Source organism: Sitophilus oryzae, unplaced genomic scaffold, assembly GCF_002938485.1.
Source record: "Sitophilus oryzae breed Bouriz unplaced genomic scaffold, Soryzae_2.0 scaffold_1621_pilon_pilon, whole genome shotgun sequence".
In the NCBI taxonomy this organism is placed as follows: Eukaryota; Metazoa; Arthropoda; class Insecta; order Coleoptera; family Curculionidae; genus Sitophilus; species Sitophilus oryzae.
The window spans coordinates 1,551,942-1,570,214 of NW_022146305.1; the positions used below are offsets into that span (position 1 = coordinate 1,551,942).

The 18,273-nt window shown below is 33.8% G+C and overlaps 3 protein-coding genes and 1 long non-coding RNA gene across 10 annotated transcripts in view; 2 read left to right on the forward strand and 2 right to left on the reverse strand.

The window, feature by feature from the left end:
- The window catches only part of LOC115880295 (CD109 antigen-like), a 43,567-nt gene extending 40,921 nt beyond the window's left edge, over positions 1-2,646 (reverse strand). Inside the window, 1 exon segment of the mRNA XM_030897479.1 lies at positions 2,417-2,646. The gene's annotated coding sequence lies outside the window, so the exon portion shown is untranslated.
- Positions 2,647-2,873: 227 nt separating this feature from the next.
- On the reverse strand, positions 2,874-3,860 carry LOC115880364 (ER membrane protein complex subunit 7). Its single transcript, XM_030897574.1, has 3 exons — positions 3,595-3,860; positions 3,323-3,536; positions 2,874-3,265 (listed from the first exon to the last, which is right to left on the reverse strand). The coding sequence occupies exons 1-3, from the start codon at positions 3,779-3,781 to the stop codon at positions 2,959-2,961; spliced, it is 708 nt and encodes a 235-aa protein (XP_030753434.1). The 5' UTR covers positions 3,782-3,860; the 3' UTR covers positions 2,874-2,958.
- A 167-nt stretch (positions 3,861-4,027) lies between these two features.
- On the forward strand, positions 4,028-8,379 carry LOC115880308 (ubiquitin carboxyl-terminal hydrolase 20). 2 transcript variants are annotated; one of them, XM_030897492.1, is made up of 8 exons: positions 4,028-4,196; positions 4,433-4,517; positions 4,572-4,700; positions 4,761-4,965; positions 5,015-5,167; positions 5,217-5,792; positions 5,895-6,468; positions 7,437-8,379. In XM_030897492.1, the coding sequence occupies exons 2-8, from the start codon at positions 4,443-4,445 to the stop codon at positions 8,362-8,364; spliced, it is 2,640 nt and encodes an 879-aa protein (XP_030753352.1). In that variant the 5' UTR covers positions 4,028-4,196; positions 4,433-4,442; the 3' UTR covers positions 8,365-8,379. The 2 variants fall into 2 exon arrangements, with proteins under 2 accessions (XP_030753352.1, XP_030753353.1); XM_030897493.1 differs by having other exon boundaries at positions 5,027-5,167.
- Positions 8,380-12,924: 4,545 nt separating this feature from the next.
- LOC115880381 lies at positions 12,925-16,438 on the forward strand. Of its 6 annotated transcripts, none has more exons than XR_004049837.1 (8): positions 12,925-13,120; positions 13,265-13,481; positions 13,536-13,794; positions 14,224-14,465; positions 14,910-15,074; positions 15,140-15,464; positions 15,804-16,094; positions 16,331-16,438. It is a non-coding gene; the product is annotated as an uncharacterized LOC115880381 (long non-coding RNA). The 6 variants fall into 6 exon arrangements; XR_004049840.1 differs by having other exon boundaries at positions 13,265-13,451; XR_004049839.1 differs by having other exon boundaries at positions 12,926-13,064.
- Positions 16,439-18,273: the final 1,835 nt, after the last annotated feature.

Consider the following 18,273-nt stretch of genomic DNA (forward strand, 5'->3'; position numbering starts at 1 on the left):
AGAAAGAGATAACTGTTACTGTCTATTATTTTAACAGATATTTATTTTATTATTTCTTTCATTATGAAATATTCTGAACTGGAAAAATACTTATGTTTTCAAAGCCTAAGACATTCAAGGGTGGACCTTCCCTTGTGGCTTCTAGATACAATTACCAAAAGGAATGTATATGATACCTTTCTGAATCATATGCACTCTGCCAACATTTTCTAGATGTAAGTATTTATTTCAAACCCATACAAGCGAAACTTCTAACCACAAAGCCGGATCTCAAGTTTTCTAAGAAATCCCGCCGAATAAAATCAGACCACTATCAGAACATCTACAGGGTGAGTCTTAGATAAGTGCAAATCAGTGCAAATATTTTCAGGGATCGCACATTTCGACCTCAGAAACACGTCTATGAGTTTTTTTTTTCGAAAAAAAATGTTGACAATGTTTCAACTTAAAACACACGGCTATTTTGGACTTATATAAAAAACGACAAAGAGAAAATATGTTTCTGTATAAACTATACCTTCAATTAACTTAATTTTCTCCAAAACAATGTTTGGCATATTTAACATATTTGTGAGAGAACAATTCTTTCATAAAAGTTCAATATTTTTTCTTGTCTTGTTTTTTAATTCTTGGAAATCCAGAGGGGGGGACAGGGGTAATAATCTCAAAATAAATCAGACACCACGTGGCCACGTGCACCCTCAAATTTATATTATCCACGTAAACAAGGAAACGAGGGTGACATTAACAGCGGTTTCCTATTTCCTAGAGGGGGCTGGAGCCCAAATCAAGGCACGTGCCTTTTGAGAGCCCGATTAGAGAAACTACTAGAGAAAAATAAGCCTAAAAAAAGGCCAAAAATTTTCAACACTCAAAGAATAGAAAATATCGCTATTTTCAGGTCTATTATATTCAAATTAAGGTCTAATTCCGTATAAGACATAAACTAACTGTTATTTTTGAATCGATAACTTGGAAATTTTAACCAAAGGGTCATAAGGCCAAAGGCTGTACCCATCGGTCTATCTTTGTAGCTTAAAATTTCTGATTTTAATTAGAGGAACAATAATTCTACATTGGTGTAATTATTTTCCCGATTATTACTTTGAATACAATAAATGTCGTGACTTTTGGTAATTTATAACAATTAGTTTTTCGATTTAAAGTACAATATTTCGTATTTTTGTTGAATAAAATCTCACATGTTTAACAATATCAAAATATTAGTCAATTATCATTTAAAATACAGAAAATGAAATTCCAATAATTATTGTCTTGCCTTAAAAACAATTAAAAATAGTTCGTCTGATGTCTGATAAAAGAAATTTAAGAAATTACTGACAGATAGATATTATATCGATAGCAAAAGGAGAATTACAGGAAACATAAAATATCGTTAGAAAATTTAATCAGTCTTGGAAATAAAAAATAGGGACCTCGTAGCTATGCATCGCATTTAATGAACAGAAGATTTTTTAATTCGTACATAATCACAGATAACACATGTGACATAACTGTGACATAACACTGTGACATAATGACTAAACATCATACAAGAATGCATATATTTAAAAAATGGATATGTTAACAAACAGTCGCCATAAATTTTGATTTTGATTATGGGATTTTTTATTTGCCTTGCTGTTTCCTTGTTTCCCACAGATATGCAGATGTATATCGTTTCAAATATCCTGTGTCAACACATAGAACTTCGTGTTGTTTTTAAAACATATGTGTGATTTAAGCAGGCTTCAACTCTATTATTCAGTGTCAAAAACCTTTTTTAATAATTCTATTTGCTTCTAGTTAAACAATAAAACTCCTCAAATTAATACCTTGTTTAGAAGTTACTGTATTGCCCTCAGTAAAGGGGTAAAGGCTCGGGTAAAGGTATAAAAAAACGTAAGAGATAAGAGGTAATAAAAACAAGTGTTCAAATAAACAATCATTTAAAGCACCTGATGCGGTGAGACAATGTTAAATAAGCATTAATTATTAAACTATGAATCATGGAATGAACAGGTCGCTGTATTTACCTCCCACATCATTTAGGTATTTGACGATAAGGTAAAATAGCATTGGCAAATCCCTACTAGCAAATTTATAAATAATTTTATAAGTAAATTTAAAGGGTTTAGCAGCAACTTATTGACTATCCTAAGGTGCCCTAAAATACCCAGGTATTCTTCAGGTAGTCCCTATGGGTAGTCCCTTTAAATAAAATTAGATATTGACAGAAAAAATCCATAGAAATAAAATAATTATATTTCTTCAAATGTATAGAAACAGGGTCTACATTTAGTGTTAGCTTTAATTTAGAAAATAAACCCAAATTACTGAATAAAAATGGATCAAAACAAACGGCTACCATGATGGTACATGGTTGACGCCCAACACGTCAACGGTCACCGCTTACCTGGACAATTTTAATTGTTGTTGTTTGGTATTCACCTGAAGAAAACTCGCCTTCGTCGATGCCGGACGTTTAAAATAATAATTTTCGCGCCACTTCACACATATCAATTATTGCTTTATCGAACCGCTACACCGTTATCATTTGAAAAACATCGCGAAATTTTATCTGATTCGGAAAAGGTTAGAAATACATCGAAACAGTGGAAAATAACACCTTCCTCAGAAACATCCGCCAAAGAACTGAAAAGCGACGCTCGTGGCGCCTAATTTTGAATGAGTTGTTACGGCAGGAAACGGAAATGTAACTTATTTAACAACGTCACAGATGGCGCCATTGACGTAAAGAAAATAGCTTGTTTAACTGGTTGCCTATAATAACACATTTATTTTTATTTAAAAAAAATTAAATATAAAAATATACTAAGAGCATACCTATTAAGAATCAAATAGATAACACATAAAAGTAAAACATAATTTATTGAGTCTAAAGCTACGGTTCAAACAGGAATTCTACAGAGCAAAAACACACACGTAAAAAAATATTTATTCTTTGACTGGAGCTCTTTTTCGAGGCTTCTGTCCCTTCTTACTGGTCTCTTTGTCTTTGCCATTACTATCTTTGATGCCGGCTTGGTTTCCATTGCTCGAGAAAAAGTTTGTGACTACATCCGACATTTCTGGCATCTCAAACTTGGTCATTTTTTGAATTTGTTCAAAGTCCTTCTTGGTTTCGGGATCGTTCATCAATTTTGGTAAGACCATAATCAAAAGTAAGGGGCACACCATCATCATGATCATAGGATTGAATAGGAAGTCTGTTATACGCCATTGTTCTCTAACTTGAAAGTATCTGGAAAATATAACTGTAAATACCATCAAGCAAAGCATTTTTTCTAAAAGACTATACCTAGTTTTGCCTAGTGCTTTGATTTTTAACGGATATGGCACTTGTACAACCTGTGAAATTTGTATGTGATTTACTTTTCTGGCTCTGAACTTTCCTTTAGAATTGATTTCCACTCTTACTGGCTCAAACGTGTACTCTGGATGAAGAACTTCTACGACATAAGATCCAGAAGGAAGATTGTGAACAGCAAAGCTGCCATCGCTTTTAACAAATCCTACAAAAAAATATTATAGTATAAAGATACTACACAGATGTTACATTGACGATTATACCTATAAACTCACCACCATTTACATGGATTCGGGTTACACTTTGCCAATTGCCATTTGTACTTTGATAATCTGATAATGGAAACACTCTGCCTTCAATTACATAACGGCTTGACCCTACATCTTCTTCCAAACTCGTCTCTCCAGAAACTACAGATAATATGAATAGAAAAAGGAATATTAAATTCATACTGTTTTTTGTCACTTTCCCTTTATCAAATACCCTTTATAAATTTTTGACACAAACTGACGTGAAGTAAGCAATTAAATAGGTTAATTTAATAAATCTACTTCTTTTTAAAAATACATTTCCATATCATATATAATTTCATAATCAATCGGTGCCTAAATTTGATAAAATAGTTAAAATGTACCAAATATATTAACTACTTTTTTCCTGTCACCTGTCACACTTTGACAGTTATCATATGTTTTGTTAACATGATTGCAAAAAAAATGTAAAACGTCAATATGATTTTTAAATAATTTACAATAATTTAGATAAAAGAGACTATCTTTAATAATAAGACGATAAAATTTATTTGTATTTATCAATTCCAATCAATGTAGAACGTAATCAGGTGAAATAACTAATTGTATTTTAGGTATGTTTGATGTTAATGTTTGCAAAGATTTTATTACATTACGTGTTTTATTTAACAATGTTTTAAAGGTGTCGTTTTGAGGAAAATTTTTATTAGTCTATAAAAACTACAAAAAACAAAGGTTAATTTGTTCAATGTAAAACGGGCGTCAAAGTCCTCTAGTATTCTTATGTAGTATTGAACTTTTACAAGTTGTTTTGCATTAGGTAAAATAATGTGGTGATAATATTTTTTAGTAAAATCAATATGAAACAGTGTAGCCATTTAGAGGAGTCTGTCAACGACTTGAATGAAATTGCCAACATTCTAACTGCTAGAGAAGTAATGCTCAACTGTAAATTTTTAAGGCATTTTAACAAAACCTGCTTGTTTTAGTGTTGGTCGGAGTTAAAATGTTCAGATTGTGATTGTCACGGTCCAAACCTGTGGTTGTGCTTGAAAAAAAACTGTTCCCATATAGGATGTGCGGAAAAGTCCAATGATCACAGTACCATTCATAATGCGGTAACGAAGACCTGTAGAACTTAGATTTATTTTGCTTATCGACTTTTTATTTTAATTTAGATGGATTCAACACACTGTATTCACATGAACCTGTCAACACGCCGAGTGTGGTGTTATAAATGTAAAGGAGAAGTTTTTCTAGGCTCTAATGGCATGGTGAATACGACAGTTTATGAAAATAATCAAGATGAAAAAGATACATCTTCAAATAGGGACACAAATCACGGTAGTTATAGCCCTTTAAGAGCTAATAGTCCAGATAGAGGTAAGAAATACCAAGTTAATCTATCTGAAAAGTAATTTTGTTCATTTAGTTGTTGTTATAGGAACAATTTTCGAAGATAGTGTTGGGTTGAATGTAGGAATGAGTGGAGAAGGGGATGCGTCCGATTCAAGTGATGTAGGAGAGAGTATTGATTATAATTCTACAACAAGTAACGGTGGCCTAGTCGGACTTCAGAATATTGGTGAGTTAATAAAAAAAATTATGTCTAACATTAATGCGGTATTTTACAGGAAACACCTGTTACATGAACGCAGCGTTACAAGCCTTGAGCAATACAGAGCCTCTAACGAAATATTTCCTCGACTGTGGCCAGATAGTGCATTGGTTATCGGAAGGCAAAAAGCCGGGACTCAGCCGCACCTTTCAAGCGCTGCTCCGAGACATGTGGTTGAAGAAGACCAGTCAGAGTTTCGTAAATCCTTCGGGAATATTGTACGGCATTCGAAACGTGTACGCCATGTTTCGCGGCTACCACCAGCACGACACTCAGGAGTTCCTGAGGAATTTTATGGATCAGCTGCACGAAGAACTGAAGCAACCGGTGGCCGCCGAGTGCGGAGGCCCTGCCTGCGAGGGAGACACTTTCAGCCTGGCCATAGAGGAGCCGCCCACGCTCAGCTACGACTCTTCCGAGGGCGAGTACGAGACGTGCGATTCGGGAGTGAGCGAGAGGTCGTCACTCAGCGACGACTCGGAGACTCGACCGGGGACAGAGACGGCGGTTTCAGGGGGCAAGAGAAGATTGAGCGAGTGCCAGAGCCCCGCCCGAAGACAAAGACCTCGAGTCGTCGCGTCGCCCGTTATAGGTAAAGTTAATGCATTTGGATCCAAAAAAAAAACGCAACAGAGAAATTTTTGATCAAATTTAAAGCGTTATATTGAATCCTACAAGAGTATTCTTGTTTCAGACGCCCAACCCCAAAGTACCAGCGCCCGCAAGCCGGTAAAGTACCGGTCCATCATCTCCGACATCTTCGACGGCAAACTGCTGTCCTCGGTGCAGTGCCTGACCTGCGACCGCGTCTCCAGCCGGGTGGAGACCTTCCAGGACCTGTCCCTCCCCATCCCCTCCAAGGACCACCTGGTGCTGCTGCACGGGCGCGCCTCCGTGCCCAGCGCGACGTGCACGGACGCCGTGGCGGCCCCCGCGCAGGACGGCTGGCTCTCCTGGCTGCTGGCGTGGCTGCGCTCCTGGTGGTACGGGCCCGCCGTCACGCTGCACGACTGCCTCGCCGCCTTCTTCAGCACGGACGAGCTCAAGGGCGACAACATGTACAGTTGCGAGCGCTGCAACAAGCTGCGCAACGGCGTCAAGTACAGCAAGGTGCTGCAGCTGCCCGAGGTGCTGTGCGTCCACCTGAAGCGCTTCCGGCACGAGCTGATGTACAGCAGCAAGATCGCGGCCGCCGTCAGCTTCCCGTTGCGCGACCTGGACATGTGGCCCTACTTGCAGGACGACCAGCCGCGGCCCAAAGTGCCAAAGTAAGTGGTAGCACAAAGTCAGAGACATTGGCAATGAAATTAATTTTATTTTTTTCTAATTTAACTGCCATAACTATTTAGAAAAACACTCTAGTTATTCTTATCTTATTGAAATTTTAGGACATAATATCCTGATTCGTTAATATTTTTGTACAAATGTAAAATTATTTTTTTCAACTAGTGGCGTCCGCACAGGTTTTATATAGAATATATTTCGAGAAAAAAATGGTACGTAAAATTTACCACCCTGTATCTGTATAATTAAGATGTTTAAGATATACATGTTTATTTTATGCCACACCCTAATGTGTAGAAAAACTTTAATTTGTGAAAAGCATATTCAAGTACAGGTTTTATTTATATTTCTTTTAAGTGAACTTTATGAAAAATTCATTAACATGGAGAATTGAGATTTGAAGTTTATAATTATCTATGTTTGGCAGTTTAAAAAAAATCTTTTGTAAACAGAAATAAATAAATATGTAAATTATTATGTTTTCAAATATAAAAATCTGTTGTTATTGTCATGAATACAAATATAAATATAAAATTTCTAAAATATCACAATGTCTCTCATATAATCGTTCCACTGTGCGCGCCGGCACCAAAAACCTACTACTTAAAATTTTCCTCTATTTAAAGTTTAATATATTTTGTTCTAGTGGACCGATTTTGATGATTTTTTAAGCAATTTGTAGCTAGATTATGTGACTTTCTAGTGTCTCTTTCTAAATTAAAAATGAAAGTTCCCATCTGTCAATTATACGAGGGAAAAGAAAAAGTTGAGATTTTGGAGAGCGTTTGAAACACTCTGAGACACGAACATGTCAAATAATTTAGCTAGAAATTGCTTAAACGATCATCAAAATACTTCACTTCAAAATACAGCAGAAAATATATAGCCGTTTTTCGTGCCGGCGAGCGTATTATCAAAAATAGTATTTCTACCGCTTACATTTCAATTCTAGCCCTGCGTGCGACCGGGACACCACCAAACCGTCCACGTACGACCTGTTCTCGGTGATCTGCCACCACGGCACGGCCGGCGGAGGCCACTACACCAGCTTCGCCCTGAACGGGGGCCAGTGGTACGAGTTCGACGACCAGTACGTGACCAGGGTGAGCGCGGAGCGCGTCCAGAACTGCGAGGCCTACGTGCTCTTCTACCGCAAGAGCCAGGCGGCCGCCGAGGGCGTGAGGCGCCAGGCCTCGCGCTTGGCCGACGAGGGCGCGCCCAAGGCCCGCCTGTCGCGCCAGTGGCTCGCCCGCTTCCGCCACTGCGCCGAACCGGGCCCCATCGACAACTCGGACTTCCTGTGTCGCCACGGGGCCCTAGATCCAGACAAGGAGCCGCTGCTGGAGCGCCTGGCCGTGCGGGTGCCGCTGGAAATGTACGAGTACCTGCAGGAACGGTTCGGAGGCAGCGCTCCGCCCGAGGACTCGGCCTGCCCCGCGTGCACGGCGCTCCAGCACCGCGTCCTGCGCGAGATGGAGCAGTTCCTGGAGGTGAGCAGGGAGGCGCAGGCGAAGCGGCCTCCGCACACGCACTACCTGTCCACGGGGTGGTACCTGCGGTGGCTGGCGTTCGTGCAGCGCAAGGTGGCCGACCCGCCGGGCCCCGTTGACAACGGCGCGTCGGAGGAGGAGAAGGCCGACGTGCCCGAGACGGTGTGGCGCTTCTTCCACGGCATTTACGGCGGCGGGCCGGAGTTCAGGGTGCCGCCGCGCGAGGCGGACCGGGAGGGGGAGAGCGATGGCGAGGAGAGGCCCGAACGGGGACCTGCCCAAGGTAACCGCAGGAAAATGTTATACCGGGCGTTTCTCAAAAGTGGCTTGACCCTGTACGAGCGATCGAAAGTATTTGAATACGTGAATCGATCTCGATTTACGTCATAATATACTAACGTCACGAATTTCGTTTTATTACCTAGAAAAATAAAGAAGTGAGCCACTTCTGAGACGCACCCGGTACATGACAGCCCTGATTGAACCAACGAATAAAGCAAAATTCACATAGATATCGCATTTTAATTACCCCAATGTCCGTAATTGTTAATATCATAAAATAGATTTTTACCTTTTAAAAAAGATTTTCAACCTTTAAAATAGTTAAAGAATTATAGATTATTATTAAATATAGTTAATTAAGCAGTTTCTGGCATTACAAAACCAAAATAATCAAAAAAAATATGGTGGCGGTTCGGTAGCCTTCAGAATTTTCAATTAATATAACTTTGTTGTTCGATATTTTGCGAAATAATGTAATACTTAGTTAAATAGAGACTTATTACATCTATAAATTATAAAACAAGGCAGTAATACCCCTATTTATAACTTCTACAAGACATTTTCTTAGCTAATGTAATGGCCAAGACTTTTTGCATTTAGTTCACCAATTTTGCTATGAAATCAATAAAAAACCTCATTTAACATGATTCTGTGCTGTACAAATTATGTATTTGTAGTTTTTTTATCAATTTCCAAGCCCCAAAACAAGAATATATAACTTTTACAAGATATTTACTTTTTGTTTCACTAATTTTGCCATGAAATCAATAAAAAACACATTTAACAAGATTATGTGCCCTACTAATTATGTTTTTGTTGATTTTTAACAATTTCCAACCCCCAAAACAACACAAGAGTAAACAAGAATTTCTTGCCTCCTGATAAAAAATTTGTTCGATGAAAGCTTCGAGCACTATATGTATAAACAGGATGTTTTCAATATATAGTCTAAAAAAATACAGGGTATGACTGCTAATGTATTTTTAAGAAAAAAAAGCTCATATAAACATAGGGTCTGTCTGATCTTCAGGGTGTTAAAAATCTAAAAAAAATATCTTTATGGTTTTTCTTACTCTTTATAAGTGAGATGGTGGTTTATGTTGTAGAATATATTGCAGTATTTAATATCCTGTACTTGGTATATTAATATATATATATATATGATATTGGTATATTTATGATTATTTTCTTAATTTACTGTAATTTCTTTTTTCCTGTAATGCCAAAATAAAATCTTGACAATATGGTGAAGGTTGAATTTTGAACGTATTGGATTGATATTAAGATTATATTTTATAATATTTTTTTATGCCTTAATACTACATATTATTATGCTTTGTGGTGTGGAAAATAACTGTTAATATATCTTATTTAGATAATAAATCATATATTTTTATATTTTAGATATGCTAAGAAAATTATATAAATTAGGTGAAACGGATGTAAAAATCTTAAAGTAGCAGGAAAATTAAATGCAATATGTATAGCAGAATTAAACAAAGTAACTATTAATGTTATTAATTAAAAAAATATAAAACTATTAATGTTATTGCGTCCTTAAATTTATACAGGGGTACCAAAAATGAGTGATCTATTTTAAGGATTTATTTTACATAAAAATTTTGTTATTTCAAATGCAACACCCTGTATTTTTTAAATAAATCGAAGCAGATTCAAATGCTCTTTCAAATTATATTAGGGTTTCCTATATCTATCTATCTCGGATTTTGAATAAAAAGCGATTTTTAAATAAAATGGCAATCAAGATGGCTGGTATCGCCATGGCAATTTTCTAGTGACAGTTAGTAACTATTTTCAAAATCGACATTAGTGTATGACATTATTATTTAAACAGTTTACTAAATTTACTCCACAATAGTTTAATAAGTAAGTATTCTTTATTCATGAAGAAAATAATGACCTGATATTGCTGGAACGAATGGATTTGTTACTAGTGATTTTATTTTGTGAGGAAAATTATTATTTTTGGCCTCAAGAGCTAATGCTCAAACTGTCCTACAAATAAAACGACAAATATTAAAAATGTATTGAAATAATATACATTAAAACAATATTATCAACATAACACAGAAAAAACAAGCAAAACAATAATAAACGATAAACCATCTACAGGGTTGTCAATACATGCAACATGACCCAATTAATACAGGGTAATAAAAATGAAGTTTAAAAATTAAGCTAAAAAAAAATAAAAACTCATTTTTTAAAATACTAAACCCCTATTTTTATAATTTTATCTGATTAAATTAAAAATTTGAATGACTTTGTGTGACGTGGAATATTAACAAAATGTATAGTTTTCAAATATTGACAATTAAACATTATTCATATCAACCAAAGATATCAACCCTTAAATTTTCGTTAGTTGCCATGGCAACGAATCTCAAAAAGTTAAAAATTAATCAATTGGAACTATAAACAAAATTATTAAAAAAATCCGATTTTTTAATTTCGTCATAACCGTTCTCATGGCAACTAACAAATATCTGAGCATTTTCATTTTAAATAATGTTTAATTGTTTCGAAAACTATACATTTTGGTAATATACAGGGTGTCCCACAATTAGTTTGTAAAAATAGAATTTATTATTAAAAAAATTGAGTTTCTAGGTTTTTTTTCTAGATTAAAATTATATAAATTAAATTTAAAATTTCTAGTTATTTCAAAAATAAATAAACTTTAAATACTAAACAGTTAAAGGTATGTATGGTGTCCATTTTAAGTGATTCCACTTAATATGCTATTTAGGAAATGGTGACTGGTCGGTTAAATTAGAGAAAAGTTGAGCATTTCCGGTCATCAATAAAGTTACGTTTACAGAATTGCCAAATTTTCATTTGTTCTTCAATTTACAGGGGAAAATGTAAAAAAAATCTTAAAAATTTATTTATTAGTGAGAAAGTATGTTGCTAGGGACCATTTAAAATGCACACCCTGTATAGGGTAACGTGAAATATTGTAGCAAAATCTATTCTTTAACAAATTATAAACATAACGGATGTAATCGAGAGTTCTTTGCGGATACCAATTTAATATTTTTTATCCGATCCAAACGAATTTTGGTAGATATAAAATTGACATTTTTTGACATACTTGACATTTTGGTATAACTTCTGATATAGCCGAATTTTATTTTTTATCTCTACTTTACGTTATTGGATTGTACACCTTTTTTACATAGTACCTATCGCATAAAAAATAAAGTCTAGGCACAATTTTGAAATTTTGTTTTATTATTTTTTTTTAATTGTTAAGTTTGTTTAACTTATTTGGTCTAACATGTTTATATTGGGGGCTTATTTTAGCTGTACTATACTATACTATTTAGATGTAATTATATGTAAACATTTTGAGTTCTTTTAGTAATTTGGTATTTCGATTTTAAAATAAACTAACTGTTTCTATCTTATTTTTTTGTTAAATTGGGCATAATTAAGAGGGCTACTGATACCGTGTTGTCAAAATAAGGTAATTAAGGGCTTATTTTTTGGTATTTATTATAATTTTGCTAATATCTTCGGTTTGAAAGAAGATATCAAGATGCGGTTTTCGCTGACTTTTTAAGCTTTTACTACTCTTTACTATCAGCTATAATTACATATACTATTGCATTTAATTTTTTTGAAAAAACGCGCAATGTTTGTTAAATTGTAAGACAACGCCCTCTAGCGTCTAGGTTCAAGAGCTTATTATTATTGCTTATATGGTACAATATACAGAGAAGTCAATTGTCCCAGGTCCCCAGCATATATTTAGTCGATACAGGTCTGCTTTTGGCCGCTATTAAGTCCCATTGTTGCTAAAATTTACTTTCTTCCCTACAAATCAATAATATAAACAGTAATGTATATGGTAACAAATATTTTCATTTAGGTCAAAATAACTATTAACTAATGTTTTAAATACCTTCTGCTGATGAAATAATATTCTTGGCATTTGGTGTTTGGTTGAATAAAAGACTCCTTAATTTTTTTTGTACCTTTTTGTATTGATTTGATTAGATGTGTAGAAGCATCGACCTAAGATGTGAAGTACAACAAAATTTACTTTACAAATAAAAAACAATAATAGACACCCCTTTATTCCATACCTGATAGGCTTATTTATTATAGTATCTAAAAAAACTATGAATATGGTCTCAATTCTTGAATATAACAGTGTGTTCGTAAACGGTCAATATCACCATGTTTCAAATCACTAATTCCACTTTCAGTGCCTTGCGCTGTGTAGATTTTTATTCTGGGTGAGTTTAAAACACTTGAGAGACAAATTTATTAGGAAAATATAACGAATTCAAAGTATTTTTCACTTTTCTTTGAACACATTCCATTTAAAATCGAACTGTCAAAATAATGCCATTGGCCGTTATTTTTAATAATCATAAAAATACCCATTAAACTTGATTTTATAACTAATTTTCATACAGAAAGTTATATGATATTGTTGCGAAATAATTTTCTTTAAATTCTTTGATATTTTCATAAGTATTTTTAAGAAAAACAGATACTAAATTTAAAATTTATATAGAAACTGGCAACCAGTAATACACCTTTGGTATACGTCATTGCCTTAATATCTCACCGGTCGCTTCCGACATAAAATAAGTATTTATATAAAAAACAAAAGAATTTTATTTGGGATTCGCAGACGCGGCGTGCGATGTAGACTCTAATCCTAACTTTCTGGCGCTTGAGGAATGCGACGTTATGGGAACTGGCCAGCCCATAATTTAGCCCTCTTGAGTTGTTGTTAGAGAATTGTCTGCAGGCGTACGATGTCTGTCAAGGTAGTCTTGATGCCGAGGCGCCGGTCAATTTCTACCACGAAATTCCGCATTCTCAGGTACCTTCGTTTACGGGGGGGATTGTTAAGATTCGTCTAGTCGGAGAGACGACGCTTGCAATTCACCCCGTAAATGCTAGGAGCTATAAACTTGGGAATGTTTTTTGTTACTTTTTTTAAAATAATTTTTCCAATTATTTATAGGAAGTTCCAGTGTGTTTCCAGTTTGTCCCATTACGAAATAGAACATTTTGATCAAGGATATTAATCGTAATAACAGATGGGGTCGAAAAAAAGGCGTCAAGATACCGTTATATCAAAGTTAAATGCAGTTGGATAATTTCTTGCCAGTAAAATAATATGGTTTTTGCTCTCGAACGGCATATCTAAGGTCACGTTGCTCCAATTTTTCGATAATAAGGTAACTTTAATTGATGTATTTCTTCATTTCTTCCCTTATTTTTGAACGTTACAGGAAGTTCGTTGGAAAATCAATCACCGCAACCGGCTTTTCTTCTCCTAACCTTAAATCAGAGTTCAAAAATATAACAAAAATATCAGATATACAAGAGAAATACAGATAACAAGAAACGTTTAATAACTATATTGATAATTTAGAATTGAAAATACGTAACCTGCGTAGAAATATGTGACGTTCAGCAGCGATAATGGGTAAAGTTATTGAAAGCAATCATAAAGAAGTCAACAAACATGTTCTATGAAGCTAATAAAGGGTAAACATAGCACCAGTTTAAGTTTTAAAAGGCATATAGTGTATTATTATCTGTTATTATGGTGTATTATACCGTTTGATCGAAAAAAAAACGGCGTCCAGTTGGCTGGGAAATAATTGAAAGTAATCATAAACAAGCCAACAAACATGTTCTATGAAGCTAAAAAAGGTAAACATAGCACCAGTTAAGTAATTGGTAAAAGGCATATAGTGTATTATTATGGTGTATTATAGGTATTTATTTCTGTTTATTATAAGGTTCCATGATATTAAAAATAAATCATACAAATCATGGACATTACCGTTTCAAAAATTGTAAGCTGCATTTTAACGGAAAAAAAATTACTTTAATAATTATTAAATTGTTGTATTTAGTAGTTGGTATATTACAAATGAGTAACTACTTTACAGAAAGTTCATTGTTTTATAGATGCTCTCCTGTATGATCTCACCCTATAACCAGAGATAAATACGGTATTCACTTATGAAGTAGGAAACAGGATAAACTAATAGCTTATTGATAAAACAAAACAGATGTAATGGAATGTAAAAACATGAAGTTATTATTTGTGTATGTGTTTTTTGCTGGAATATCTTTTGCAATTCGCGTGGAATTCAAGCTTGGAATGGCAACAGCAGCTTATCAAATTGAGGGTGGATACAACTGTGACGGTAAGTACCCTTAAAATAATCAAAATCAAGTATACTTTTACATACATTAAAAAGTTCCTTTATTCTATATACTGAAATGGTGATTTTCTCAAATAAAGAAGATTATTGAGGTGTACAAAAATATTTTTAGGCAAAGGGGAAAGCATATAAATTTATTCTTATACACATATACAATCAATGCAGGCAAAAAAATTGTTATATCTTAGTCTACAAACAAGAAATATTAATGACATTAGACCATATTAGCATTAAGTAAAGTAAATTGTCTTGCACTAGGACTAGCTTTATAATTTTTTTGAATTTGGCCTCAAATCTAGTCCAATCTTTGCAGGAAATAGAATTGAATAGAATTCAATTTATTCAACTATTAAATTAATTAAATTTAAAATAATAATTTGTTAATATTATTATATTTATATCTGTAGAATAAATATTTTCTTTTAGACACAGCATTATTTATGCAGCAAAAAATGATCATGACTGGGCGACATTTTTCGTTGTGGAAATTTCTTTTACGATTTTTCTGATTTTCTGGTAGAAAAAGTGATTTTTCTGTGCACTATTTGAGCTTATTCTGTCCCTTAAGGCCTGTTTAATCTACTGGAAACTGTAAGTACCCATTGTTTTGACGTAATTGATTATTCAGGTAAAAAAGCATTTTCTACGTCTTTTAGAATAAATCAGTGTGTCAATAATATCACACAAGAGAATGGTGTCTTTCTGTATCCTTTCCCAGAAGAGGAGACCTGGATCATCCTCTAACTTTGATGTTCGGCCATCAATGACCTGCATAGCAAGTACAGGTACCCGAGACAGTTACTACCCTCCATGTCTAAAAGCTGGCGGAGGCTGAGGGTTTATCTTTGACCATAGGTTAAATTAGCTGGGGGGCAGGAAGGTAAAACATCAAAAATCACATCAGGAGACGAAGATTTATCAGAGGAGGTTTATATAAAGGCTAAGTTATATCTTCAACTACTGCAGTAGAAGAAATTCAAAGTAAGTTTTATTTTTATTAATATATGTTTTGAGATTGTCTCGGAGAGAGGAGAAACTTTTTTGCTTCTAAAACAAACATTTTGCTTCTTCTAAAATGGTTAATCCCATTTATAGTTTTCCTAATTTCCATACTGTTAGAGAAACTTAAAAAATTATGAGAATATCTGTGGTAGCAGTATCTCGTTTTTATTCTTTGATAGATGGTTTTTGTTAATTTAATGATTAAAAATAATTTTGTTTTATCAATAAAAATATTTTGCTAGATATAATTTGCTAAACTTTAATAGTAAATTGTTTATTTTGTTTTGAGTGTTTTAAATATATCTCGTTTTGTTTTAGATCTGTTAATAATACCACACAAGAGAGAACGGTGTCTTTCTGCATCCTTCCACAAGAGGGCACCTGGATCATTCTCTGACTCTGATGTTTGGCGATTGGGGACCTGCATAGCATATATGGGTACCCAAGGAAGTTACCACCTTCTATGTCTATTAGCCGGGTGATGCTTAATCTTTGACCGAGGCAGATGAATATGCATCAGGAGACAAAGATTTATGATAAATGGAGGATAGCATGACATAGTTTAGCTCAATCTTGTATTTCTAAACACTAGATTACAAGGAATTAAAAGTAAGTTTTATTTTTTATATTAATTAATATATTATAGATAGAAAAAAAAAATCTATTTGTAATTGTTTTTGGTTTGTTGAATCAAGTTGTTAAATAAACCTAAAAAAATTAAAGTACACGTAAAACGAATTAATTTTGAATTTAGTTCTTTTTAATTCTGATTTACTGGTTGCCTATCCTTTACAAAAATAAATTTAATACCATTAAGAACAATGTTAATTTCTTTTTAATTTTAGGAATACGTCAGGTTTGCGTCAGTTCATTTACAAGTATATTGAAAAAAGTATTGACAGTGACAAGAGTATTGAAAAAAGTATTTGCTAAACTTTAATAGTAAAGTGTTTATTTTGTTTTGAGTGTTTTAAATATGTTTCATTTTGTTTTAGACATATGTTAATAATACCACACAAGAGAACGGTGTCTTTCTACATCCTTCCACAAAAGAGGGGACCTGAATCATCCTCTGACTGATGTTTGGCCATTGGGGACCTGCATGGCATATATGGCTACCCAAGTAAGTTACTTAGTATAGTGCTCCATATTTAGATATGTATATTTGGTATTTTTTGGACCATGCAGGCAAACTAGTATTTTCTACGTCTTTGTCGGTGTTAGTAAAGGGGGCACCTAATGCTCAATAATTATCTACAGTAATACTTTCAGATAAAATAAAATAGTTTTACACACACGTTTCATACAATATACACTGTGACTGTTTCTCTTTACAATTTCCTGTCTCACAATGTACCGTTTGTGTCCAGAAAGGGTTCATATTTTCATAGTTGTCGATTTTCGAAAGAAATCAGTACATTTATTTTATTTCGTATATTTTTCATTTTATTGATTTTATGGAAAGCACTGTTCATTAAAATGTTGTATCCTATGTTATAGGGCTTGTTTCTCTCTACAATTTCCTGTTTCACAATGTACCCTTTGTGTCCGGGAAGGGTTCATAGTTTCATAGTTGTCGATTTTCGAAAGAAATCAGTACATTTATTTTAGTTCTGGCTTAGTACTAGTATTCTTATGCTACACAATCGCACAAGAATATAAGTACAGACTACCTAAACATTTTTTTTAATCATATTTCTTGGAGGCCGTTCAGAAAATTTTTCTGCTGGGATGTTTAGTAAATATTGTTTGTATGATGGAAACAATATTATACAATTATTTCTGTTTATAGGTTGTACCATAAACCTGTTCCGTAACAACTGCAGCTGTTATTGGTACTCCTACTTACTTGATCCTCCTGTATATTCCCCATTGAAGATATAGAACAGAACGCGGACTTGCGATAGGAACACTTCGTTTTGATCACACTGATCTCATTTTTTTAATTCTACGATTTTTTTTATGTAAAATTTAGATAAAATGATTAAATTCTGTTATTTGTACATACATTCTTAGTACAAACGCAAATGTTTTTACATAATTTAAGTTAAAATTTAAATATTTATATTTTTAAAACTAGTATCTCTTCAAAAATATATTTTAGTTAATTCTAGTTGTAAAAAATTACGGAATTTAAAATTATCTAAACTTTATTTATTGATTATTTGCAGTGTTAATACAACCGGTTCAATTTCATATTTTTATTCTTTGTTTCAGATTGCTCCAGAGTTCCACAGCCCACTTGAGCAGCGAACCAACCATAGGCCTATTCCGATCTCCGAAGAATATTCGATTGATATATTAATAACTACTGCACGTTGTATTTGTAAAACTTAAATATATACCCACTACGATTATACTTATTGTCATGAATAAATTTATTATATGTACAAATGTATTTTATTTTCCAACCTAGGTATATCAAAAAATATTAAGCTTAAATAATTAAAAGAATTTGCAAAGCCTGAAATACACACACCGGAAAAGTCTAGGGATATTACAATTTTATCCAGCCATCGTCAGTAATTTTAATATTTGCATTTCTGATATAATAAAATTAAAATAAACGAATAGTTTACAGGACGTATTGGAAATAAAAATGCGAAATTTACCTTGATTTTTATTGAACTCAAAAAAATATACACATTTTTTTTTATTCTAAACTGAATTAAAAAAAAAGATAAAACCATTTTTACTTAATAAAGGGTATAGCCTCCTCTACTGTTCATTACAGCCCTACAATCGTCTCTCCATGCTCCTGATCAGGTTGTCGATCTCTTCCTGAGGT

Excerpts from the sequence above, each read along its gene's own strand:
- LOC115880364 (XM_030897574.1), bottom strand. The coding sequence starts at position 3,781 with ATGAATTTAATATTCCTTTTTCTATTCATATTATCTGTAGTTTCTGGA. Across the intron at positions 3,537-3,594 it reads AAATGGTGGTGAGTTTATAG|GATTTGTTAAAAGCGATGGC; the intron begins GTATAATCGTCA and ends ATTTTTTTGTAG. Across the intron at positions 3,266-3,322 it reads AAAGCACTAGGCAAAACTAG|ATACTTTCAAGTTAGAGAAC; the intron begins GTATAGTCTTTT and ends TATATTTTCCAG.
- LOC115880308 (XM_030897492.1), top strand. The coding sequence starts at position 4,443 with ATGAAACAGTGTAGCCATTTAGAGGAGTCTGTCAACGACTTGAATGAA. Across the intron at positions 4,966-5,014 it reads AGCTAATAGTCCAGATAGAG|TTGTTGTTATAGGAACAATT; the intron begins GTAAGAAATACC and ends TTGTTCATTTAG. Across the intron at positions 5,168-5,216 it reads AGTCGGACTTCAGAATATTG|GAAACACCTGTTACATGAAC; the intron begins GTGAGTTAATAA and ends GGTATTTTACAG.